The sequence below is a fragment of the Bubalus kerabau genome, chromosome 3, assembly GCF_029407905.1.
Source record: "Bubalus kerabau isolate K-KA32 ecotype Philippines breed swamp buffalo chromosome 3, PCC_UOA_SB_1v2, whole genome shotgun sequence".
Classification (NCBI taxonomy): Eukaryota; Metazoa; Chordata; class Mammalia; order Artiodactyla; family Bovidae; genus Bubalus; species Bubalus kerabau.
Window position 1 is genome coordinate 903,388 of NC_073626.1, and position 26,237 is coordinate 929,624.

General features: G+C 53.8%; 1 protein-coding gene across 3 annotated transcripts in view; it reads right to left on the bottom strand.

Annotated features, from left to right (window-relative positions):
• The window catches only part of GMDS (GDP-mannose 4,6-dehydratase), a 442,717-nt gene that overhangs the window by 47,368 nt on the left and 369,112 nt on the right, over positions 1 to 26,237 (bottom strand). For all 3 annotated transcript variants that reach the window (XM_055570454.1, XM_055570453.1, XM_055570451.1), the window contains one exon: positions 14,248 to 14,344. In XM_055570454.1, coding sequence (XP_055426429.1) covers positions 14,248 to 14,344 — 97 coding nt within the window. The remainder of the gene's footprint in view (positions 1 to 14,247; positions 14,345 to 26,237) is intronic.

Below are 26,237 nucleotides of genomic sequence, written 5' to 3' on the forward strand. Positions count from 1 at the left end.
GTAAATATTAATTATACGCAATTAATTAGTTTACTTATAAATGAGTGTCTTCCTTTCAATACTCTGTAAATGTCTCTTCCTTTCTATAAGCTTACATAAGCTCCTTAAAGTGAATTAGTTTGCTTACTAATGATGGGCATGACAGATCACTTTATTTGCAGCAAAATATGTTCTGATTCAAAGAGAACCAGCTCTTCATGTCACGTATGGCTGGACTCTGTGGTCCACTGTCTCTAAATGCCCAGGACGTCACAACTTAGAGGAGACCACTCGGCCATCTCTCAAGGCAGGAGGCAGTTGGCATCTCTTACAACTTCCTGGCTTACAACTTTCCAATGTCTCTTGCCGTCAACTGGGCACGGAAACACTTACAGCGGGTGGTTTGTGGATAAGAGAGTAGTATTTTAGCAGTTAAGTGACTCTCAAGTTTCCGTACCTCTCAAATGTTGTTTACCCAAAATTTCAATATTATTATTGGTTGGGAAGAGGGGGAATTAAAAGTACATCCCCACGCGCCACCAGAAGCACGTCTCTCTAACCACACTCCTGGTTATGAGGAAGGGGAGCCAGTCAGCGGGTTTCGAGGTCAAGACTCGGGCGGAGCCGACGGTGACCTCACGGGCCCACCCGTGTCTGCTCCCGGAGACCTCCGGGCCTTGGGGTGGCCTGGGTAGGGGTGAAGCTGCCCAGGGACATGCAAGCCTCCCAGGGGCCCTCTCCTGGTCCTCACGGGGGCCCACTGGCACCGAGGCTCTGTCCTTCCCCCGCCCACTCCACCGAGAAGCAGCTCTGCCTGTGTGCGGAGGCGCAGCTCAGGGTTTCTGATTTGTGCTTTAGGCACGGCGCTGGGACAATGGCTTTGGGTGGGCAGGGCTGGGCCCCAGTGTCACTTGAAACACAGCTTCTGGGCGGAAGAGTTTCCAGGCGCCCGTCAGAGGAAGAGGGAGAAAGAGGACTCTGGGGGCCGTGCTGTGACCAGGCCTCTTCCCAACTTCCAGGCCCTGACCTACTCTGATTCTCCCCGACTCCCAGGAACGGACCCCAGGACTGAGACCGGCACCCCCGAGGGGGAGGCTGGGGCGCTGACAGGCACGGGCACAGGGCTCCGGAGGCGGCCTGAGGACTTCCCGGGAGGATAATCGCGCAATTTACACTAATGCGGCGTCTCTGATGGTGAGATGGCAACACGCTTCACGCACGTAAATTTCACCCCCAGCACTTGTGTGCAGTTTGGGACAATCATCCCTCAATTAGGACGCGGAATGGCGCTGAGTCAGGGGAAGATGACGACGGAGCCCAAGGTGCCATTCCAACAGCAGCCTTCTCTTTCAGCCTCTGCATGTCTGACCCCCGGGGGAGGGGAGTCCTTGTGTTGTTTACTGTCCATGAATAAACTAAAACCTCTGCCGCTGGTTTACGTAAACAATACCTGCGAACACCACAGCCTAACCTGCCGCCCCGTGAGGGCCGGGGCACAAAAATGCCACACAGACAGACGACGGAGCAGAAATAATGACCCACAGTCAGCTCAGGCTTAAAATAAACCGTCATGTAGGCTCTGTGACACAGACTACCAAGTGTAAGGGGGTCAAAAATAAAGTCCAGCTGCCTGGAAAGATTATAAAGATGAAGAAGGAAGACACAAAAGAGGTTGAATTACTTAAAAAAAAAGAGCAATATCATGAAAAATGCAGACAAGGAAAGGAGAGTGTTTCCAGTAAGCAGTGGGTGGTTCTGTTTGGATTTCAGCAGAGGTTGGGGGCAGAATCACCTTAATATTACTTAACTGATGAGAGGAGCAACTGAGTCAGAAGACTGACATCAACCTGAGCAGGTGTGCAAAGGCGTTTCTGCCGAAAGCCACCACCCCAGGGTCTGTGTGTGTGCTCAGTCACTCAGTCGTATCCGACTCTTTGTGACCCCATGGACTGTAGCCAGCCAGGCTCCTCTGTCCATGGCATTCTCCAGGCAAGAATACTGGGGTGGTTTGCCATTTCCTCCTCCAGGGGATCTTCCTGACCCAGGGATCAAACCCAAGCCTCCTGCATCTCCTGTATTGGCGGGTGAATTCTTCTCCACTGAGTCACCTGGGAAGCCCAGGATCTGTGTTTATTCCAGAGCAATGAAGCTGTGAACATGAGGCTTCTTAGCACCCAGGTCTGGATGTGAGACAGCTGGATGGGAAGAAAGGTGGCAGCAGGGGACACTCTCAGTGGCCAGGCAGCAGCTCTGCTTCATGTTTAGCCAGACATGAAAGTGGCAGCCTTTTGATAAATATGTTAAAGAAATCCACAATTAGGACGGCGGCCTCAGGCCCTGCTGTCCCGAGGGATGAGCGCCCTGGCCTCACAGACAGATTCCAGCGGGAGCTGTCCTTACTCCCTCGGGATCGGCGGGGGCGGCTGGGCCCACGTGGTGACGGGGCCAGGCTCTCACTGCCCACCCTGGGCTGTTTTCTCACGTCTCTTCCCAAGGCCTCCCTGAGCAGCGGGGGCAGACATGAGGCCAGAGTGGCAGCACCCACTTCACCTGCAGGGCAGCTGGGAGGGGCTGATTCACAAAGAGAGCCAGTCACAGCCACCAACCCGAGGACCGGCTCCACGTCCATGGACACACAAACCACATGCCTGGGGACAAGCCAGGGCAGGCTCCATGGCCATGGACGTGCACGCTGTGTCCACTCAGGGGCCAGGGCAGGCTGCACACCCCTGGACAAGCACACCAGGTCCGTGGACATGCACGCTCTGTCCACTGAGGAGCCAGGGCAGGCTGCACACCCCCAGACAAGCACACCAGGTCCGTGGACATGCACGCTCTGTCCACCGAGGAGCCAGGGCAGGCTGCACACCCCCGGACAAGCACGCCACGTCCACAGATGAGCAGACATGTGACAAGGGCTCGTCTCTCACCTCGGTGTGTGGCGCCAGCACAAGGACCTCACAGGGAATCATAACCGTTCTTTCTAATCCACGTGCTCGCTCTCTTTTCATCTCGCTGTGCGTCTGATCCATGAGTCCTTAGAATTCCGGTTTCTTCACTCTGTCATTGCAAGTTAACATCTTGCAAGAGAGCCATCTTCAGTAAGACCACGCCTCTTCATCTGGGAAACGCGCATTAATGAGAACTGTGTCTGGGAACCTGCTTCAGAGAGTCTATCCAAAGCCCAGTCCAATGCATCTGACTGAAATTTTCATCAGAATTCGTCACGGAGAGGAAGACACTGCAAGGGGTCACCCGCAGTGACTGGCCAGTGGTCAGATGACACTTGTCAGGGGGGGTCTCAGAGGAAGAGGGACTCAGCGGGGCTTAAGGATGACACGGTTTTGAGGCTCACGACAGTAGGAACAGGATGGAACAGAGTCCAAGTGCAGGGAGAAGAGGACGAGGCGTGAGGCGAGGAGGGTTGAGCACTGCCCGCTGGCAGAGCACTTGCTGTGGGGGTCTGGGAGGGCCCCGGGCGCCAGCGTCTCCACGTGGGAGGAAGTGGTCCCTGCTCCAGGACGCCCTCTGGGCCTCTCTGTACCACAATCGCCCCCTTGTTCTTGTCCCCCGTCTGCTGTCCCTCAGAAACACCACACGTGTAGTCTGGCCTCACCCACGGTGGCCCACATCTGTGTTCACCGTGTTTTCAAGGGTGTGCATGATCAAACTTTCAACTGACAGCTAACTAGAATCTTCCATTTCTTCTTTCTCCTCAAAGTGATTAACAATGTGTTTCCCAAACAACAGAAAACGCTGTGACCCAGCAATGGTTCCACATGATCAACTCAGTGTTTTCTTCCAGAACACCCAGACCCTTAAGCCCCTGGAAGGAGCACAGCTCTGTCAACGCCGTGATCTTATTCAGGCTTCTGAGCCTGGAACCACAAGGGAACAAACGTGTGCACTGTTTGATCTGCTGCAGGAGCACAGGAGCCCATGCAGATTCCAGGCTGGGAAGTGGTGTCGGGTTCAAGGATGTGCGCAGAGACCGGTTTCTGCGGGAGCGGGTGGGGCGGGTGACAGGAAGGTGGTGGACGGCCGCCCAGCATCTCCCGTGGCAGCTGACTTCCCGCCCACCGGCAAGGCTGCAGTTCTGGGGGTGGCCGTGGAACATGCTGGGCCCCAGGGCCTGGCACAGAGAAGAAGAGAATCAGAGTAGAAACTCATCTTTCCCCAGGACCATCGGTCCAGAAGCAGTGTGGGCAGTGAAGGAGCGCGTGACTGTTTCTGCCCGAAGCCATCGGGCAACAGAACCAGGCACGCACTACAGGAAACCTCAGGACCGATGGCTCAAAGAAGCCTTTGAGATGGCCTCTGATAACCAATGATTCCACGGGCGTACACGACGCTGCTGACGGTGATAATTAACCATGATGAGAGTAATAAAAGCGGTAACAGGTGCAGAGCACCTTCTACTAGACGAGCCTTTCACCCTCGGGAACCAAACGCTCTGCATCCCGCCTTGCGGGCACATCCGTTTGAAAGTAGGTCTCTGCTCAACCCTGAAATTCAGTCTGCCTGGACTGGGGGTGGGCACCGCCTGCCAGCTCACGTCAGGTCTTTGGCATCAGCCCTTTACCCCTCTGAAGAGTCTGGCCTCCTGGACCTTGGACACAAATGTTTTCCTCAGATGGGTTTCTAAGACTGACCTCCTGCACCCACAGATGCCTGCCTGCAGGGGACCAACTCCTGCTCACGACCCCCTCCCCTAAGTGCCACTCAACGCTCCTCATGCACATCAGGCCCCAAACCCCCCTCCACAGCAGGCCCCTAGGCCCAGCGCCAGCTCGAGGACCTGAAACCATGCCAGAGCTCAGCGCCCTGCACCTGCCCCACGAACGGAGTGCCTGGGTCCTCGGGGGATCCCGATGGGGTGATGGCCCCTCTCCTGCACCGCGCGCCCTCATGTGCTGCCTGTCCTGTGGCACCATCCCACCTGCTCTGGCCCCGCGATCTCTGTTTGTAAAGTCCTGGCACCTGCCACTGTCCGGCTGCCACCTCCCGGTCCAGCGAGCGCCTTGCTGGCCTGCCCTGGACCGGCCCACAGCTTCCACTCCATCCCCTTGTCTATGGCCGAGGACCCTGCTTCATCTGCCTGGACATTTCACATGGGCTGCGAGGACTCGCTTCCATGGCAGGAATCCAGTGAATGCTGCTTCAGGATGAAACCTTGAAGGCCTCAGTCGGATAGAGACAGTCTACTCTATATGTGCTGCTACGTCTTCTGAGAAGCTGAAGGTATGGATGTGGCGAGTGCACTAAGGGATCCCTATCAGATCAGATCAGATCAGATCAGTCGCTCAGTCGTGTCCGACTCTTTGCGACCCCATGAATCGCAGCACGCCAGGCCTCCCTGTCCATCACCACCTCCCGGAGTTCACTCAGACTCAAGTCCATCGAGTCAGTGATGCCATCCAGCCATCTCATCCTCTGTCATCCCCTTCTCCTCCTGCCCCCAATCCCTCCCAGCATCAGAGTCTTTTCCAATGAGTCAACTCTTCACATGAGGTGGCCAAAGTACTGGAGTTTCAGCTTCAGCACCATTCCTTCCAAAGAAATCCCAGGGCTGATCTCCTTCAGAAGGGACTGGTTGGATCTCCTTGCAGTCCAAGGGACTCTCAAGAGTCTTCTCCAACACCACAGTTCAAAAGCATCAATTCTTCGGTGCTCAGCCTTCTTCACAGTCCAACTCTCACATCCATACATGACCACAGGAAAAACCATAGCCTTGACTAGATGAATCTTTGTTGGCAAAGTAATGTCTCTGCTTTTGAACATGCTATCTAGGTTGGTCATAACTTTCCTTCCAAGGAGTAAGTGTCTTTTAATTTCATGGCTGCAGTCACCATCTGTAGTGATTTTGGAGCCCAGAAAAACAAAGTCTGACATTGTTTCCACTGTTTCCTCATCTAATTCCCATGAAGTGATGGGACCAGATGCCATGATCTTCGTTTTCTGAATGTTGAGCTTTAAGCCAACTTTTTCACTCTCCTCTTTCACTTTCATCAAGAGGCTTTTGAGTTCCTCTTCACTTTCTGCCATAAGGGTGGTGTCATCTGCATATCTGAGGTTATTGATATTTCTCCCGGCAATCTTGATTCCAGCTTGTGCTTCTTCCAGTCCAGCGTTTCTCATGATATACTCTGCATATAAGTTAAATAAGCAGGGTGATGATATACAGCCTGGACATACTCCTTTTCCTATTTGGAACCAGTCTGTTGTTCCATGTCCAGTTCTAACTGTTGCATACAAATTTCTCAAGAGGCAGATCAGGTGGTCTGGTATTCCCATCTCTTGAAGAATTTTCCACAGTTTATTGTGATCCACACAGTCAAAGGCTTTGGCATAGTCAATAAAGCAGAAATAGATGTTTTTCTGGAACTCTCTTCCTTTTTCCATGATCCAGCAGATGTTGGCAATTTGATCTCTGGTTCCTCTGCCTTTTCTAAAACCAGCTTGAAGATCAGGAAGTTCATGGTTCACGTATTGCTGAAGCCTGGCTTGGAGAATTTTGAGCATGACTTTACTAGCGTGTGAGATGAGTGCAATTGTGTGGTAGTTTGAGCATTCTTTGGCATTGCCTTTCTTTGGGATTGGAATGAAAACTGACCTTTTCCAGTCCTGTGGCCACTGCTGAGTTTTCCAAATTTGCTGGCATATTGAGTGCAGCACTTTCACAGCATCATCTTTCAGGATTTGGAATAGCTCAACTGGAATTCCATCACCTCCACTAGCTTTGTTCGTAGTGATGCTTTCTAAGGCCCACTTGACTTCACATTCCAGGATGTCTGGCTCTAGGTGAGTGATCACACCATCGTGATTATCTGGGTCGTGAAGATCTTTTTCGTACAGTTCTTCTGTGTATTCTTGCCATCTCTTCTTAATATCTTCTGCTTCTGTTAGGTCCATACCATTTCTGTCCTTTATCGAGCTCAACTTTGCATGAAATGTTCCTTTGGTATCTCTGATTTTCTTGAAGAGATGCCTAGTCTTTCCCATTCTGTTGTTTTCCTCTATTTCTTTGCATTGATTGCTGAAGAAGGCTTTCTTATCTCTTCTTGCTATTCTTTGGAACTCTGCATTCAGATGTTTATATCTTTCCTTTTCTCCTTTGCTTTTCGCTTCTCTTCTTTTCACAGCTATTTGTAAGGCCTCCCCAGACAGCCATTTTGCTTTTTTGCATTTCTTTTCTATGGGAATGGTCTCGATCCCTGTCTCCTCTACAATGTCACAAATCTCATTCCATAGTTCATCAGGCACTCTATCTATCAGATCTAGGCCCTTAAATCTATTTCTCACTTCCACTGTATAATCATAAGGGGTTTGATTTAGGTCATACCTGAATGGTCTAGTGGCTTTCCCTACTTTCTTCAATTTAAGTCTGAATTTGGCAATCAGGAGTTCATGGTCTGAGCCACAGTCAGCTCCTGGTCTTGTTTTTGCTGACTGTATAGAGCATCTCCATCTTTGGCTGCAAAGAATATAATCAATCTGATTTCGGTGTTGACCATCTGGTGATGTCCATGTATAGAGTCTTCTCTTGTGTTGTTGGAAGAGGGTGTTTGTTATGACCAGTGCATTTTCTTGCCCTGCTTCATTCCGCATTCCAAAACCAAATTTGCCTGTTACTCCAGGTGTTTCTTGACTTCCTACTTTTGCATTCCAGTCCCCTATAATGAAAAGGACATCTTTTTTGGGTGTTAGTTCTAAAAGGTCTTGTAGGTCTTCATAGAACCGTTCAACTTCAGCTTCTTCAGCATTACTGGTTGGGGCATAGACTTGGATTACTGTGATATTGAATGGTTTGCCTTGGAAACGAACAGAGATCATTCTGTCGTTTATGAGATTGCATCCAAGTACTGCATTTCGGACTCTCTTGTTGACCATGATGGCCACTCCATTTCTTCTGAGGGATTCCTGCCCGCAGTAGTAGATATAATGGTCATCTGAGTTAAATTCACCCATTCCAGTCCATTTCAGTTCACTGATTCCTAGAATGTCAACATTCACTCTTGCCATCTCTTGTTTGACCACTTCCAATTTGCCTTGATTCATGGACCTGACATTCCAGGTTCCTATCCAATATTTCTCTTTACAGTATCGGACCTTGCTTCTATCACCAGTCACATCCACAGCTGGGTATTGTTTTTGCTTTGGCTCCATCCTTTCATTCTTTCTGGAGTTATTTCTCCACTGATCTCCAGTAGCATATTGGGCACCTACTGACGTGGGGAGTTTCTCTTTCAGTATCCTATGATTTTGCCTTTTCATACTGTTCATGGGGTTCTCAAGGCAAGAATACTGAAGTGGTTTGCCATTCCCTTCTCCAGTGGACCACAATCTGTCAGATCTCTCCACCATGACCCGCCCGTCTTGGGTTGCCCCATGGGCATGGCTTAGTTTCATTTAGTTAGACAAGGCTGTGGTCCTAGTGTGATTAGATTGACTAGTTTTCTGTGAGTATGGTTCAGTGTGTTTGCCCTCTGATGGCCTCTTGCAACACCTACCGTCTTGGGTTTCTCTTACCTTGGACGTGGGGTCTCTTTTCACGGCTGCTCCAGCAAAGCACAGCCATTGCTCTTTACCTTGGATGAGGGGTATCTCCTCACCGCCACCCTTCCTGACCTTCAGTGTGGGATAGCTCCTCTAGGCCCTCCTGCGCCCACGCAGCCACGGCTCCTTGGACGTGGGGTTGGTCCTCCCGGCCGCCGTCCCTGGCCTCGGGCCAAGGTCAGGGGTGGCGGCCGGGAGGAGATACCCCACGCCCCAAGCCCGAGGCCAGGGGCGACGGGCAGGAGGAGCTACCGCACGCCCCTAAGCCTGAGGGATCCCTATAATGAACCCTAAAAGCTGCAGGGCCTCTCAGCGGCTGGGTGCTGACCTGTTCCTTAGTTTAGGCGTTCTTACACCAGGTTTAGGAGGCGGACACTTCTGACTTACCTGGGAAACCTGTCATGCATTAGGAACGTGCAGACCAGCATTCCTAATGCAGGTTGCACCATTCGGTGCACCAATAGGGGTTCCTCTAAAATCTGTACCTTCTTCCCCCCAAAGCTGAATGGCACCATTCTGATCCAGGTCTAATCATGAACCCTTCAAGGAACAACAGGAGGAAGTCAGGGGCACTGTGGTCAGGACACAACTACTATTTCATTAGATACAAACACTCTTGAGGGGTGGGCAGCCAGGGAGGAGCTCAGGCTTTAGGAGGAGTGTCCCCTGCCCGGGGGTCCTGCACGGAGGACGCCAGGCGGCAGTGTGGCTGAGACTCGAGTGCAGACAGAGAGGTGCACGGCCCTCGTGGGTCCGTCCCTGGAAGGAGAGGGGCAGAGGGGCAGCGCGGTTAAGGAGGGACACAAAGCTTAGGGGGCGGAGCCTGGGAGGGCGGAGCCGCCCTGGCTTAAGTATGTCAACAGTGGTTCCGAGACATAAACTCCTTATAAACACGAGTGGTGAGAAGGTCAGGGAGTAATTACAAAGAGGAAGCTCCGTCCGAAGCGACGCACTGCGACAGCATCCACGCCACTGCACCTGGCGGTTACGAGAGGGCGGACGCTGAGCTGGGAGCCCAGCCGCTCCTCTCCTGGTCCCGGCAGAGGCGGGGCTCGCCCTTCGTCCTCCGGGCCAGCTTCCTCTTCCCTGGCCCCACAAAGGGCAGGAGGGCAGCGGTGGGGGATGAGGGCCCTGGGGGTCAGAGGACCAGGACTGAGCGATGGGGGGCCTCCAGGGGGGCTGGGGAAGACGGAGCCACGGGGAAGGCAGGGTCCGGCTTCCTGCCGGGGCGGGAGCACAGACTCAGGGAAGAGGGGCCTTTTCAAGACCCCCGCCGCGGCCTGGGGTGGCGCTGGGCGAAGGTCTAACTGGTATTTATACAAGTCCTCTGATGACAGATCAGATTCCTGAGGTCTGGAAAGTGTTACCCTGCATTATTCTAAACAGGGCTACGAGATAGAACAAGCAATTATGGGCCATTTAACTTAACATCATTTACAGAAAAATATTAGGAAAAGTTTGCAGAGGGGACAGCTCGACAAGCGTGTGGTAATTTGATTAGAAACAGGCCACATGTTTCTGCTGAAGGAAGGTGTTGTTTTAACTGGCTTTGCCTTCTTTGAAGTTACTGCTTTCCCAGATCTAGATTTTAACTCAGGACTTTTTTCTAATATCTATAAAGAATGGGAATAACATAATGTATCTAGGTAAAGAAAGAAAAAGCCAGTCACAGTGGCCGGTGTTGGAAATACCACATCAAGAAAAGTCCATGTTAGAGACAAACAGGACAGGGAGGAAAATTCAGCTCCATCGTCAGTGGAATTTAAAGATATTTTTTCATGAAAAATAGGTGCTTTCAAATTTGGTCTGTGAATGCATTTCCCATAACATTTCTTAAAGTGCTCTGCAGAAAAAAAAAAAAAAAAAAAAAGGCAGTTTTTGGTTTGTTTGTTTCACCGAAAAAAAGAAAATCTTAGCTTTTCTTTAAGTGAACTGACCATTTGGTGTGATTAACAATTGCCACGTTGGGATGAATACTTCTTAATCCAATCTTTGTGAATTTCCCAAGTTAAAAATTTTCAGACAAAAAGAAAACATCTTTGTTATTATTTTAAATTAAGTAATAAATCATTGTTAAATTTCTCATATTTACATGATAATTCTATATCCCTGAATTGCTATTGAATTTTCAGAGACAGGGTCAGAAAGGATAAAAATCAAAATAAAAAAAGAATAAAGAAATCAAAGTACATAGTAAAATGTTTGCTAGAAGCCTTGATTGTATCACGTCACTGACTTGTTAGCAGTTAATACACACAATCCTTCAGCGATGTCAGTCTGTCTTTCAAAAGGCAGTCGGCTTGAGTAACTGACCTGTTATTCCCACCTACACTCCCCATGGCGATGGGGTGTGTGTGTCGTCCATGCTCGATTCTTAGGTTCTAACACAGGGTTTTGCAAATATTTGCTGAAAGAATGAATAACTAACAATAATAGCATCAATGCTGGGTGTTTTACTGTGTACCACTGTTCTAATGAGCAGTTTGTAGAACTGATTATTACTTCTACAACAATTCTTTGAAAGAAGTTTGACTATTAACTCCATTTTTAAAAACAGGCAGACAGACGCATCGAGGAGTAACAGGTTCGAGGTCACCTGTCTGTAATGGACAGTTTCTGAACTCAGGCCGCCTGGCCTTCAGCCCAACACTGCTTCTTCCGGGGCACGGACACCCATCGCCAGGGCTCCGCGTAGCATGCACCCAGAGAGACCAGCAGAGGAGGGGGGCCCAGTCTTCACAGGGTGGTCACCAACCCTGGGAAAAGTAAAGCCCAGTTTCCAGAATCAAGTTCTCCACCCGAGCCAAACAACTAAACATTCAGGGGAAGCCCAGAGGTGTCCACCGAGAGACCCAGAACAGGACTCCGCTCAGCTCTAAGTGGACGCCAGCATCCTGAGCTCAGACACACACTTTCAGGACTTCCATGCGGAGCGGGAGCGGGACCAAGGAGCCCGCCGCGGTGAGATCAACAGGGGAAAGGTCCCCGGATAGGAGTTCTGCTCCATAAAGAACCACTGGTGGGCTCCCTGGGGCTCATGCTGGGCTCTGCTGGGTAAACAGCCTTCCTTGGTCTGAATCTTATTCACAAAATGACACAGATCTGTGCCTCCCGTTAGTCTTGCTTGCGGATGCTGGTGTTCAGGGGCCTGCCATGTCCTGAGAGCCTGCCCCCATGTTTCCTGTCTGGCATTTCCCCCTGGCAGTCTCTCCGGAAGCACTGGACCCTAAGATGATCTAGTTCTGCGGTTGGCTCCGAGGTGTGCGAGGTGCTGAAGACACAGGACAAAGTGGCCAGGGAAAGGAGCTTTTCTAGAACCCGAGGAGGGAGGAGCCTGTGGCCCCCGAAGATGGACCTGACCACAGAAAAGGCAGGCCGCCGCCGGCCCTGGGGGGCTCCACGGCCCCCACGGCCCCCACGCCCAGCGCTTCTCAGGCCTCGTCCCAGCGACCCCCGCCCCCCCCGGCTGCTGGACAGGGCCCAGACCCAAGTGCAAGCTCGCGCCGGCGGCTCTGGGTCTGGTCCCCTTTCACCTGGAGGAACACAGCGCCCGGGGCAGCTCTGCCTCAGCCTGTCAGACTGCTCGGTTCTGGGAAAGCTGCTGTGCTGAGGAATGAGGTGAAAAGTTGAGCCTCACTGCACATGCCCCACGGAGCCCTGAGCGGGGCAGGGAGGACAGGCTCCCGCAGCAGTAACGGGGGCCTGGGGGCGACAGATGGGCGAGAGGAGCCCACGGAGCCAGGTGGCGCCTCAGGCTCAGACGCCCTCTGTGGACAGACCTGCAGAGCAGGTACCACCACGGCGTCCGCGGGAACAAAAGGACGGACTGACGCGGAGCTTTGGCAGGAAAGATGGCCCACGGGGGCTTCGAAAACCGACTCGTGAGCCCTAGGCTCCTCTGCTCTCTCATGCCATGTCCCCACCAAGCCCCAGGGTCCCCAGGTGAGGCTGACAGCCAAGCTGCTGGTAACGGCCTCCTGGCTTCGGAAAGAAGGCCCGGGGTGACGGTGTCACGGGTGGAGGGCTGGCCCCGTCCACTCCCAGTCTGAGATGGCAACTCGCGTTGCAAGCTGGGACACAGGCTGCCCGTTTAGGCTCCAGAAATACGCCAGCCTGCGGCATCTCTGGGCCCGGGTGGGCAGCGGGTGTGGGCTCCAGGGCAGGGCCCCCTGCTGCGTCAGCAGGGCCGCCCCGGCCCCTCCCGGCCGCACATCCCCTGCCGGCACACCCACTCCCGGCACAGCACGCCATTGTTCGCCGCAGTCAGAGGCCGCCCCGCCCGGCTGGACAGCCCTGCACACTTCCTCTCCTCGCTGTCCCGCCCAAGTGGACTGCCCGTGAAACGCTGCCTCTCCTTTGTCTGAGACAAGACCGGCTGATGGTGATCACCGAGACACGTTCACTTTCAATCTTCCTTCGCGGGGCTTTCCTGACCTCAGAAAGGTGGCGCGGCAGCCAGGAATTTGGTTCAAAACACAGGTCGAACAGGTTCCAGGGTAACGTGTTCACAGTTAACACACATTTCGTTTGGGAACCACCACATTTGAACACCTCTCTCAAGACGCTGCTTTCTATCACCCCAGGTCTGTCCCTTTAAAACAGTGAGTTTCGACCTGAGTGAAGGTGGCCCATGTTTAAGTGGCAACACCCAGCCAGGAATTCTTACACAGTGAGGGAAGGGGGGCACTGCGCCCTGACACCTCCCGGCTGCTTCTCCAGACAGGAGCCCCTGCACGCAGAGACCACGCACCATCTGCCCACCCACCCACCAACCGGCACTGATGCTGAGTTTACAGGAGCCCCTGAACGCAGGGACCACGCACCATCCACCCACCCACCTGCCAACCAGCACCTATGCCAAGTTTGTTATCGTCTGAGATAGGAAAAGAGTCCTCCTCAAAGAGTTCACAGTTTGGAGAAAAACATGTAAAGAAATGAGTATAACAAGCTGTTATACATGTTATAATATGGTATGTACAGCGTATGGTGTAGATCCAAAAGAAAAAGCTGGAAGCTCAGTGATGTAGTACACTGGCCAGTAAAGGCTTCACACCCACGACTATACTTGAGCTGAGGCTCAAAAAGTGTACAGGCTCACGCGGCTCAGGTTTGTGTGTGTGTGTGCATGTGTATGTGACTGTGTGTACATGTGTGTGTATGTGAGTGCACGTGTGTGTGACAGTGTGAATACATGTGGTTGTGTGCACCTATTCATGTGAGTGTGTGAGTACATGTGTATGCAAGTGAGTGCGTGTGTATGTGACTCAGTACATTTGACTGTGTGAGTGCACGTGAATGCGTGCATGTGTGTGTGAGTGCATGCGTGTGCATGTGAGTGTGTTTGTGAACGTGTGCAGGTGTGTGTGCACTGGGGCCTCCAGACCCTGCAGGTCATGGGGCCCTGGAAGACGGACATCCCGCAGGTTCTAGGACTCAGCCATCAAGCAGGCCTAACCTTGACTGGCCTGCCTTTGACCGGAGTCTCCATTTCTGAAACCAGCCCTTCCCCGGGTATGAGATATACCCCTGCTCTCCTTTATACAGCGGTGCCTCTTGTGCCAAGAACAGCGCCCCAAATTCGCCTCCCAGGGCTCTGGTTTGGGTAAGGCGCTAGGGTGGCAGACCGCCCAGTGTGGGGCTGGGCAGCCTGACCGTGGCGTCCAGGGACGACCTCCCAGGAGGGGCCAGTGGAAACACGGCCGAGAGTCTTACCACTTCAGTGGGCCGGTAGTACTTGAGGTCCACAGTCACGTGAATTTTGCCGGTCTCTTTACATCTGCCCACTTCGTTTTCATTCTTCCCTTCCCACCTGGAAAGGAGATAAAGACTTAGTCATCAGCACCTGGTTGCTTGGGAGCACCGGCCAGGGTGCCCGGCGGAGCATGGAAGCGCGTTAACTCAGGAGCGCAGGCCAACGCTAACCGCTAACCGCTAACCCGCGGCCTTAGGGCCTTCCCAGATCCATTTCAAAAGTCAGGGCTTGCCCCGCCTCGTTAAAGACAATCACGATGCAGTCAGAAGTGAGACCTCAGTGAAGAGATTAGCCAGAATAAGGAATTCAGCAATTTTCAGGGATCTCAAAGACTCTGTGCTTCTTTAGACTATCCTTGATAAAGTCAATTATTATGAAGTAATCGCTTCTGTCTCTCCACCCCCCCTTTTTTTTTTGAGTTTTAGGTGTATTTATTGTAATTTTAATGCATTCCAATTTGGAACAAGTTTCATGTCCTAATTAACTGTTCACATCATCTCGGTATTACACACCAGTCACCTTGCTGTACCCAGGCAGCCACAGGCCCCAGTGACAAATCCCAGGTGACTAAATCTCCGAAAACTGTAACGATTCGGTCACTTCCTGCTAAGAAAGGGTCTGCCAGCCTCTCCTCCTCTTACTCAGCCGTGAGCTCTGTGGACTCGTTTTCCCCCGTAAACACCCACAGTCACCCACCCTCCAGGGCCCCAGGCACAGCCCCACTGTCCCGAGCCCGGGAGACAAGTGCACACGCTTCAACACTGGCTTCTCGCTGGAGCTTGATTTTACATTCTCACTTTTACAGAAACAGAGACTCTGCTTAGAGCTGACCTCTGTGCTTCCACAAACCAATACTCAAACAACAAAAACATACTATATAATTTTAATTATTTTCACAAATGAAACTTTTTGGCAAAGAAGGGAATACGTTGCAGGGTAATGTTTGACTCTAAAACTTGATCTCAGATCTTTGCTCTATCGGCGGGCAAAGAGTTCTATTACAGGGCGGACCTGTGCTCCGACCAGCCACAGGGGCTCATCCTGTGCCCCCAACCAGCCACAGGGGCTTGTCCTGTGCCCCGACCAGCCACAGGCGGCTTGGAGGGAAGAGCAGAGTATCACACTGGCCACTGGACCACGCGCCTTATAGGTGTCGTTGAAGATGGACAGCAAACGTTAATCGCGGTTGTATTCTGGACAGAGGTCGGGTATCAGAGACATAAAGCGGCATCACAAGCTTTATTTCTGATTGACCATTCGGAGGTTCTGTGTTTAAAGCGCTTTCTGACAGCATGGGGATCACATTTCATCGCTGGAGAAACAATAAGTTTGTGAGTACGCTGGGCTTGCCCACAGGCTAAAGGCAAATAGGAAAAACATCCCACAACACACAGAGAGTTACAGCAGATTATGTTGAACGAACTGGCATTTTCCATGAATTTTCTATTAATTAATTGACTCAAGAAAGGGTGTTTGGCTATTTACTTATTTGGTTTATTTTCTTACCCTTGCCTAGACTTACTTGGCAGGCTCAGAGCTAAGCCTTTGGAACACTCACCTGGACATGCTTTAGACTAAAGGTGCCGTGAGAGGGGAAGCCTGTGACCCCAGGTGGATGAAGACCAAACCTCAGCCCTCAGCCAGCGTCCACAGCACGGGAGGGCAGCTGAAGACCAAGCCTCAGCCAGCATCCACAGCAAGGGAGGGTAGCTGGTGAAGTCAAGATTCCCAGAGATCGCCTATGTAGCTCTAAAGTCGTCGTTTCCGCAGGCTCTCTCTGTGGGAGCGCTTCTAGTCAACGAAAGGACAGTTGTTCCTCACGAGCATGTTTTAGTTTTATTTTTGTTCACATTTCATACTCGCAAAGAGAAGCAAGCTCACATGCCTTCCTGACGCATCTCAGCAAGTGCTCACCCACATGTAACGTGCGGCGGGCCACGCTCATGCGGGAACACGGGCACACACGACACCGCCCCCCACGTGTCTGGACCAGGGGCTGGGGGACTTTTTCTGCAGAGCTAGAAACGGACTGTCTCAGGCTTTGCCATAACCTAAGGCTCTGGTACATATTCTTCCTCCTTCTCTTTCCCAATACCATCTTTTTTTTTTTTTTTTTTTAAACTACCATTTAGAACAGTAGAAACATCCTTGGAGAACAGGAGAACACAGGCCTTGCTGGGGTTCTGGCATGCAGACCAGTCGTCCGCCAGGTCCAGGGGACGAGTCAGGGACACATCCTCAGCCTCAGCCCCGGGAGGGCATCCGGTTCCGTCCACACCAGCAGGCCAACAGCGGGTGTCCGATGCCGTCCACACCGGCAGGCCGACAGTGGGCATCCGGTTCCGTCCACACCGGGGGGCCGACAGCGGGCATCCGGTTCCGTCCACACCGGCGGGCCGACGGCGGGCATCCGGTGCCATCCACACTGGCGGGCCGACGGTGGGCATCCGGTTCTGTCCACACCAGCGGGCCAACAGCGGGCTTAGGGTGACCTTCCCCGACATCATGGGCTCGCTGGGCTGCGCTGTGGTCCTGGGCCAACATCAGCACTTGTTGCAGCAGCTGAAGTGGGAGCAGCTGGGGAAGGGCCTGCCTGGCAGAACCGAGCAGGCACTTCGGGCGCCTGCAGGGTGAGCTGCCCACACGGAGGTCTCCTCTGCCCCACGCTGCTGGCCGGCCTGGAGGGGCATCCGTGGCCACGGCTCTGAGCGAAGGGCTCAGAGCAGGACGGAGCCACAGAGCCACTTTCTGGTCTGCTCCAGGCAGCAGGCAGAAGCTTCGGCCAAGGGCCAGGAAGCCTTGGGTTGCAACAGTATATGGAGCGCTGTCTTCACCAGCGAGAGGCACGGGCGGACCTGCCCTAACAGGTGACTCTGCGCAGAGCGGGCCTGTGCGCGGCTGGCGGGGAGTGAGGATCCCGCCGGTCGGCAGGAGCGCATCCTGCTCTCTGGGATGGCGTTCACCACGTGGGATCCCGCAGACTTGAACGGTGAAGTCAACTGCTGGCTCCTAAGGAGCGCTAAGAGCCTGAGACAGCACTGAGAGCAGATCTGAGCGCCACATGGCGAGATGAGGGGCAGCTCACACCTCCCTACCCAGAAGCCCCTCTGAGGAGCGGGTGGGGTGAAGCAAGCAGGGACCCCCAGAACCTACAGGGGTCCCTGCAGGAAGCGCTGCTGGAGCGGGGCGGGTGGGGCCGGGAGGTCGGCAGCAGAGGCCCCGGGTGGCTTGGGAGAGGCAGTGGCTCTGGATGGGAGGCTGGCTGCACCCTCTTCTCCTCCTTCCCCGACCCACCTGCAGACATGGGTCAGTCTACAAGGGCTGGACCGCGGGAGAGAAGAGATGACCTGCGTCAAGCAGACGGATGAGCATGAAGGATGGGGGAGGAGCCCCAAAAACAGGCTCACGAGTGGGCAGTGGGTAGATGGAGCCGGGCAGCCCCGGGTGCTCAGGACGGAGGGGCTCGGTTCCTCCAGGAGCAGGCTGGGGCCCAGACCCCCGGGGCCCACATCACCAGGCGGCAGGCTCAGCATCCCTGTGATGGTGGCAGGAGGGACGGCCCTGCGCCCCCGAGGCGGGGTCCCCACGCGGAGAGCACATAGGTGGGCTGTACCTGAGCTCTGGGCACTCTCGGCCCCCAGGAGGTGCGGGGGTCAGGGTACCTCTTTCTAGGAGTGAGGCAGGGGTCAGGCTGGCCCCTGCTTGGGGGGGAGGCTAGGGACACTCTCTGGGCTCCATTCTCCAAGCAAATGGCCCTTCAGAGCCCCCAGAGTGACCAGAAGCCCCCGAGCTCTAGGTCCTAGAAACCCCAACCAGCTTTTAGGCCCCCATTTTCAAATATGAGCCAAACACTAAGGCTTGCCAGACATACGTGAGGAAAACCACACATACGGAGACAAGAGATCACAAGAGACAAACCGAAACAGAGCAACTTGGAGGCAACAGAACAAGTGGGAGGTAAGTGAGAGGAGAACGGACAGACAGGTTCCAGGCGCCCCCGCGAAGAGCCGCACAGTGACACGGTCCCAGGGGGCAAAAATAAGACACTGTATAAAATAAGGACGATTTGAAAACAAAAGATGCAGGGATTGGAAAAAATCCAGAAGAATTCAAGAGAAGATTTTGAAGACAAAATTGAGGTAATTTCTCAGAAAGTAGAGCAAAAAGATATAGATATGAAAAAGGAAGATAAAATCAGAAGATGGCCTCAAGAGGTCAGTATAATAGGATTTCCAGAAAGAGAGTGAAGGAAATAATTGTTTTCATATAAATGAAGAAAATGGATCAGAGCAGAAGAACAGATATTTCCAGACAGAAAGGGCCCCACCGAGTACCCAGACGCCAGGTGGGACTAGTGGCTCATGGCACGCAGTTTCAGAACATGGGGCGGGGTCGGGGGTGGGCTCGGCCTCTGGAAGCAGTGCCTTCCAAGTCCTGAAAGGAGGCTGTTTCCAACCAAGAAATGAACGCCGGCCCCTCATTCATGCCGAGGACAGAAGAGACATGCTTTCAGATGCTCTGGTCTCAGGAAACCAAACCACGAGGTTTTAAAAAGATGTCGGAAAATAGGGGCTGCCAAGCGTCCACCTGTCCAGGCGGGTCAGGTGACAAGTTGGCAGAGGGGCTGCTCCAGGCGACACGCCTGGGGCTGACGGGGCAGGCGAGGGACGGTCGCATGGGAAACGGGGCAAATGCAGAGAAACACGACTGTCGGTCTACGACGAGTGGTGCCAGTGGCCCCTGGAGCGCACACGGGGTTGTCCTGACGCTGTGACGTGTCTGTCACGGCTCTGAGAGATGGGGGGCGGAGCGTGGGATGCGGGGTGCAAGGGACGGAGCCTCGTCCTGAGCAACAGGCCAGGACAGAAGCCGCGAGGGGAGCAGAGCACAGCCTGGAGTCACAGCAGGGAAAGGCCAGTGACACGGCGGACGGGCTCCCAGGGAGAGGCGGCACACACGGGCAGGGCGGGGGCTGATCCCAGACGGCCCAGGCTGGACGGGCTCCGGGGGCACGGAGAGCGAGCGAAGGGCGGGCAGGGCGGGGACGCCGCGCGAGGAGAGCTGGGCCCTGCGCCTCTGCGAGCCGGCACGGGAGGAAGGGCCTCTCGGTGGGAGGACTGGGACGGCCACGATGCTGGGGAAGGAGCTGAAGGCAGAGGAGGCAGGGACGGTGGTCTGTGCGCACGGAGGCGGCAGCTGGAGCCCCTGGCCCATGGAGTGTCCGTGCCAGACGCGGACGGGGGAAGCGGGATTCCGGAGGGCAGCGCCCGGGGGGCTTCGGGGCACGAAGGGGGCTCCCAGGGCCCTTGCAGAGTCTCCCCTCCACCCCTCAGCCAGGGTCACTGCCACTTACTCCGGCTCCCGCTGCCACGCCCTGTGAACCAATAACCAACTACAACACAAAGGCTAAACTTTAACCCTCATGCCTGGGTTCCGGAAGAGGGCTGCCATGGGACTCATTCCCGGGGCTTCCACACCAGGCTGGGCGTGGCACCCAGGCGCATGGTCTGCGGCCTGCATGGGGGGAGGCGTCTGGGGGCCGAGTGGAGAGCGGAGGCCACTGGGGGATGGGAGAGAAGAGCGAGCAGCTTCCCCTCCTTCCCCTCCCCCACTGCAGGCGTCCTCTGCCAGGGGGCGGGGGTAATTATCAGCATCTCCTCTGCATCCCTCATCACCAGCATCACTCAGCTCAGTTCAGTCTCAGTCGAGTCCAACTCTTTCGACCCCATGGCCTGCAGCACCCCAGGCCTCCCTGTCCATCACCAACTCCCGGAGTCCACTCAAACTCTTGTCCGTCGAGTCGGTGATGCCATCCAACCATCTCATCCTCTGTCGTCCCCTCTCCTCCTGCCCCCAATCCTTCCCAGCATCAGGGTCTTTTCCAATGAGTCAGCTCTTCACATCAGGTGGCCAAAGTATTGGGGCTTCAGCTTCAGCATCAGTCCTTCCAATGAGTATTCAGGACTGATCTTTGGGATGGACTGGTTGGACATCCTTGCGTCGAAGGAACTCTCACGAGTATCACTGGCAACTGTTAAATGGAGAACAGTCTCCTTTCACACTGTCCTCTGTCAGCTTCATCTGCAGGACCTCTGACGGGGGTGATTAGCTCCGTGGACAGGGCCCGTGTGGTCCAGCCTAACGAGGCCGAATGAGGTGGCTCAAGAGATGAAGCTAGAGAGACCAGGGGCGGCCCCCGCAGCGTGAGCTGAGAGCGGAGGAACACTCAGAGCCCCGGAGGCCTCGCCGTGCACCGCGGGCACCTGCGTCGTCTTCACACGGCTCTTATCTACCTGTGTTACTTGTATCAGACTCAGCTGGGGCGGCCTGTCCACGCACAGAGGCTGTGGCTGGGGCTCCTCCAGCCTCCCAGGAGGAAGCACCTGGGCAGCGGCCTGATGGGCAGGTGGGTGGTGGTTGGGAGGGGAGAGCCTTGAGCCCCTGGGCGTCCCCAGCAGCTCCTCCACTCCCGGCCAAGATTGCTCGTCTGCCCCCCACCCCCTTGTCCTCGCCGCGGGGTGCCGGGCACTGAGCTGAGCCGGGCTGAGGGCCCAGGTCTCTGTCCTCCAGGGGCCTCTAGCCTGGCGGCCACACAGGGCAGCAGAAGAGCGGCAGGGTCAGAGGACCAGGCGGCACCCGGCAGGAGCAGCTACGGCCGGGCAGGGCCCCAGGAAAGTCTCCCAGCCAAGACCCCGCAGATGGGCGCGGAGCCCCGGTCCTTGGGCCTCCCCACCACTGCCCACCTGCCCGTAGCAGCCAGGCTGGTCCCGGCCACGGCTGGGCGACTGAGCGGCCTCCGCGCCGGTTCTCAGGCCTCTCCACCACATGGGGGCCCTCCTCCTCGGAGCTCCCAGCCTCGTCTCCAGCAGTGACCCCACCTCCCTGCCGACATCACTCCAATCTCGGTCATGCGGCTGTTACTTCAGAAGTGATGATAGAACAGGCTTGCGTGATACCCACATCTGTTTGCATAGATTTGTAAATAATGGCTTCTCCTTATCACTGCATTAAAGCCTGCGCTTCTCAAGGGCAAGCAACAGTCTTGGTTATTTTGGGTGAGTTTGTCTCTGAGAGTAAAAAGGAAGAAGAAAACATGCTGGGAGCATGTGGGTGGAGCACCTGCTCTGTGTTCAGGTCAAAGCCCGTTTCATCAGGTAACTTACAGAGGCAGCAGTCACTCTGAGATCTGATGGATCCCTAGTTAAAGAACGTAACTGACCTGCTATCCAGAGGATTGCATCAACCGTCTGTGAGAGTTAGCGAGGGCTGCCCCGGCCTCCAAGGCAGACAGCATCAGAGCTGCGCGCACTGCTCATTCAAACACCTGCCACTTCAGTCGAAGCTCATATCACTTAAGCTGTTATATTTTGTTTATTTTTTAAAATGGGTTAAAACCCTAAGTATCTCAGAAGTTCATATAAACACAAAATGAGGGCTTAGCTTTCTTAAGTGAGGAGATTCCGTCTCAGCAGTGAGTGGAGGCTGGTAAGCAGGGTCCAGTCTCCACACGGACACTTAGGGAGGAGGCTCGGGTCTGCTCAGAGTGTCTCCTCCAAGTTCTCAAGGGGCCCAACCCACGCCCACTTCTCTCCCAGCTCCACGGAAGACGCCAAGTGACGCTATCTCCACCCCTCAGCGTCTGAGAGTTCACTCAACTTGGCTAGACGGTGTGGATGTCAGAGAGGGCAGCCGCAGGCCACCGCGGGGAGCTAGAGCTCGGGGCGGGGCTGCTGAGAGGAGACGTGGGCCAGCGCAGCCCCAAACATGCGCTAACGTGCAGAACCTTCCAGAGAAAGAAGGCAGACCCCGGACGTTCCTTTGCCTGACTCCGCTCAAGTAGAACCCTAACATACAGCTGAAGAAACTTCATCAGAAGCGACACACTGGAAGGGTGGGGTTTTCCCACAGAGCAACTGGACACAGTCAAGGTTCAGCACGTACAACAGGAGGGCTCACAGCAGACGCCCGGCCACGGGACACGGGCTCGCTCCTGGGGCCCTGACACCCGGCCACGGGACACGGGCTCGCTCCTGGGGTCCTGACACCCAGCCACGGGACACGGGCTCGCTCCTGGGGCCCTGACACCCGGCCACGGGACACGGGCTCGCTCCTGGGGCCCTGACACCTGGACACGGGCTCACTCCTGGGGCCCTGACACCCGGACACAGGACATGGGCTTGCTCCTGGGGCCCTGACACCCGGACACGGGCTCGCTCCTGGGGCCCTGACACCCGGACATGGGCTCACTCCTGGGGCCCTGACACCCGGACTTGGGCTCACTCCTGGGGCCCTAACACCTGGACACGGGCTCGCTCCTGGGGCCCTGACACCTAGACATGGGACACGGGCTTGCTCCTGGGGGCCTGACACCCGGACTCGGGACACAGGCTCGCTCCTGGGGCCCTGACACCCAGACATGGGACACGGGCTCGCTCCTGGGGGCCTGACACCTGGCCACGGGACACGGGCTCGCTCCTGGGGCCCTGACACCCGGCCACAGGACACAGGCTCGCTCCTGGGGCCCTGACACCCGGCCATGGGACACGGGCTCACTCCTGGGGCCCTGACACCTGGACACGGGCTCACTCCTGGGGCCCTGACACCCAGACATGGGACACGGGCTCGCTCCTGGGGCCCTGACACCCGGCCACAGGACACGGGCTCGCTCCTGGGGCCCTGAGACTCAGACATGGGACACGGGCTCGCTCCTGGGGCCCTGAGACTCAGACATGGGACACGGGCTCGCTCCTGGGACACCCCCCAACCCCACCTTCCTGCAGTCCCCTCTGCGTCCTCTGAGCCCAGGGGCCAGAAGCCTCACACACCAACCCACACCACACCTCCCCCGGCCCCATCCCCTGCCCCAAGAAACAATCCCTAATTAGGGGAAGAATGTGCACGAACACAAAACACTTGTTATCTCAGCCAGGAGGCGTTTAGAAATGAGTTTCTTTTTAAACGTATAATAAGGTTTGCCCTTGTTGTTTTGACTGAAAATATAGATATGATACCGCAAACTATGATAAATATTCCCATTGGCGAAACGCCGCCCCCCCCACAGCAGCACGCGGTGGTTTTCTCATGGTTGCAGGCTGTTCCTACAACTCTCCTCTCAAAATTTAACAAGATTAATGACAGAAAATTAGTCATGACAAGTATTGGCCTGTTTGGTTTATGCATCACTTCGAGAGCAAGAGAAAAGCGCTTCCTTTTCACATTACTTATTACTTAATAAGTAATAAGGGGACAGGGAAGCAAGAGTCAAGACTTAACACCAACAACAACCCCGAGAACACAGCCTCCTCCAAATGCACACGTGTACACACACAGGCACATACACACACACACACACACACACACGCATGCACACACACGCACATAGACACATATATACACATGAACACTCACAGACGCATAGATACACACACAGACACAGACACACAGATACACATATACACACGCACACATATAGATACACGTACACTCAGACACACAGATACACATATATACAAACAGGCACATAGATACACATATAGACACACACATATACACACTCTCACGCATTCACATAGATACACATATACCCACACAGATACACACACACACACACACACAGACTCGTAACTACATGCACTGCACACAGATACACACTCACACACGAGGAGCACTGCTCTGACCTGGATTACGTGTATGGCTTGGTTTTATTAGCATGAATACTACACACATTGAAAAAAAAAAAGAATTTATATATTTCATCCCTCACAACTTTTGGAGTTTAAGACAATGTCAATAAAACGTCAAACTTTATTCCATAAGCAAACATAAACAAAATGTGTACTTAGTTTTAGAAAAAAAGACGTGAAGTTGCCTCCACTGTAGAGCGAAGGGTATTCACTTTTTCTATACTATTCACTCTAATAAGAACCTTGGAGGTTTATTTAAAGCAATATGGAGTTTGAATTAAAAGGGTATTTAAAAACTCAATCCTGACACAAGAGACCCGTGATACATTTGCAAATCACCAAAGAATATGGATAATTTTCTTGAAACATGCACTACCTTCCTTAACAATGAAGTCGAGGGCATGGAGATGATCCAGATGACTCATTTGCCTGCATATTCTCTTATGTCCCCTTGCCTTTTTTTTTTTCACTTATGTTCCAGCTCCCAGCATTGTATTTAAAATGAAAACGCCAACACATCTGCCTTCCTGTTCTTATCTCTTCTAATGAATGTAATTAGTCTCCTGCACAATGTTTTCATGCAAAACAAATATATAAGTCTGGTAGTTAAGAAAGAAAATGCAAGTGAATTAAAAAATAACGACATAGAAGATGATTCTATGGAATTCTTGACATAGAACGTGATTCTATGGGTGGAATTTTTGCTCCCCTTTCTACAGTCTGGAAGCATAATCACCTGAAGTCTGCTACAAACGGGGATGCTGGTCTTGGGTTTACAAACCTTCACCTTCTCTTGGGATCCAAGGGCCAAATGTTTTAAAGGCAAAGTATTACAGGAAAGCACGTGAAGTGTTTCCCAAAAGATGAGCTCCTGGATTTTCTCCAATTTCCAAGGCTGTTTTTGACAGATTGCCATTAAATGTTTTGAGGTAAGGGAACTACTATATAAATTAAGTGGCTGGAAGAACTTGACTTCTACACAACTGTGGAATCGAGTCCCCATCAGTTCAGAGATGACCGACATGTTTCTTGGGCTCCCAGGAGACTTCCATCAAAGCCTGGCTCTCCTCTCACTTTCGAGACCAGGGTTCTGGACCCCCTGGCTCTTGCACTTTGGAGACCCCCATCAGTTCTTGGTCAATCTCTTTCCTACTTTGGGAAAAAAAAAACAGGTAGGGATGCCTCCAGCTGTTCAGAACTCTATGTCCCCCCAAGAGCAATCCAAAGTCACTGAAGGCAGGAATGGGGTGTTCAGAGAATTTCTTCTATCTCAATTTATCAGATAATAAACTCAGTCCAATGTCTGTTCAATTCAACTTCACTTAAGTGATCCCTGGAGGCATGAGGGCAGAAAGAAAGAGAGAAGGAACCAAGCCGGTTGCAGGTGCTCCCTGGACGACAGTCCTCATGGAAAAACCTAGAGAGTCTAGGCTTTTCATTTTACAGCAATCTGCCCTCATTCTCACCCTGCATGCCACACACACAGACACACAATCAAACTCTCAACTTCCAAATATTCGTTTTCCGTTACCGACTTATGAAAATGTTGATTTATTTACCAACTGCCACTGTGCAGGGCAGGATGCAAGGTTCAGAAAGGACCCAAAGCAGGTTCGGCCTCGAGCAGAGAATGCCCAGTCCGCCAGGGAGGGTAAAGTCCCAGGTGACCTAAGATCGCGGTCAGAAGGGGCGATGGCTCGGATGTGGCGACTGTCGGGTCCACCTCGGGCCTGAGGTTCTGTGATCTCCCAGGCTCTGCTGCTCAGAGTGGGGTCCAGGGGCCAGCATCCCCCACATCTGGCATCCCGGGGGTCCCGTTAGATGCTCAGGCCCCGCCCAGACCTACCGGATCCCCACGTGCTTCTCAATAGTTAGCATTGGAGGACTTGTGCTCCACGGGAGACAGGCCAGCCGAAAGATGCCCTAACTCTGATGGTAGGTGAGTTACTCCTGGAGAGCAGGGGTGTTCTCATCACAACCACAGCCCCCCGGGGCCGGAGCTGAGGGCCTGTCCTCTCCTTCCCTGCCCGCCTCTCTGCTGAGAACGCCCGTAGGCTCCTCCTGGTCACATGAATGTGAGGCGTTGGTGGGACTCGACTGTTTGGAGTTCCAGACATAGCATCAGTTGCCCGATCTTACTGGTTTCATGCTTTGCTGTCCCTAGCATTCACTGTAGACAAATGTCACTTTCCATCAACACCGTTTCCTCACGAACAGCAAAAACGGCAGAGCACCCGAGGCTCCAGCCCGCTGTGGCGCGTCCCGCG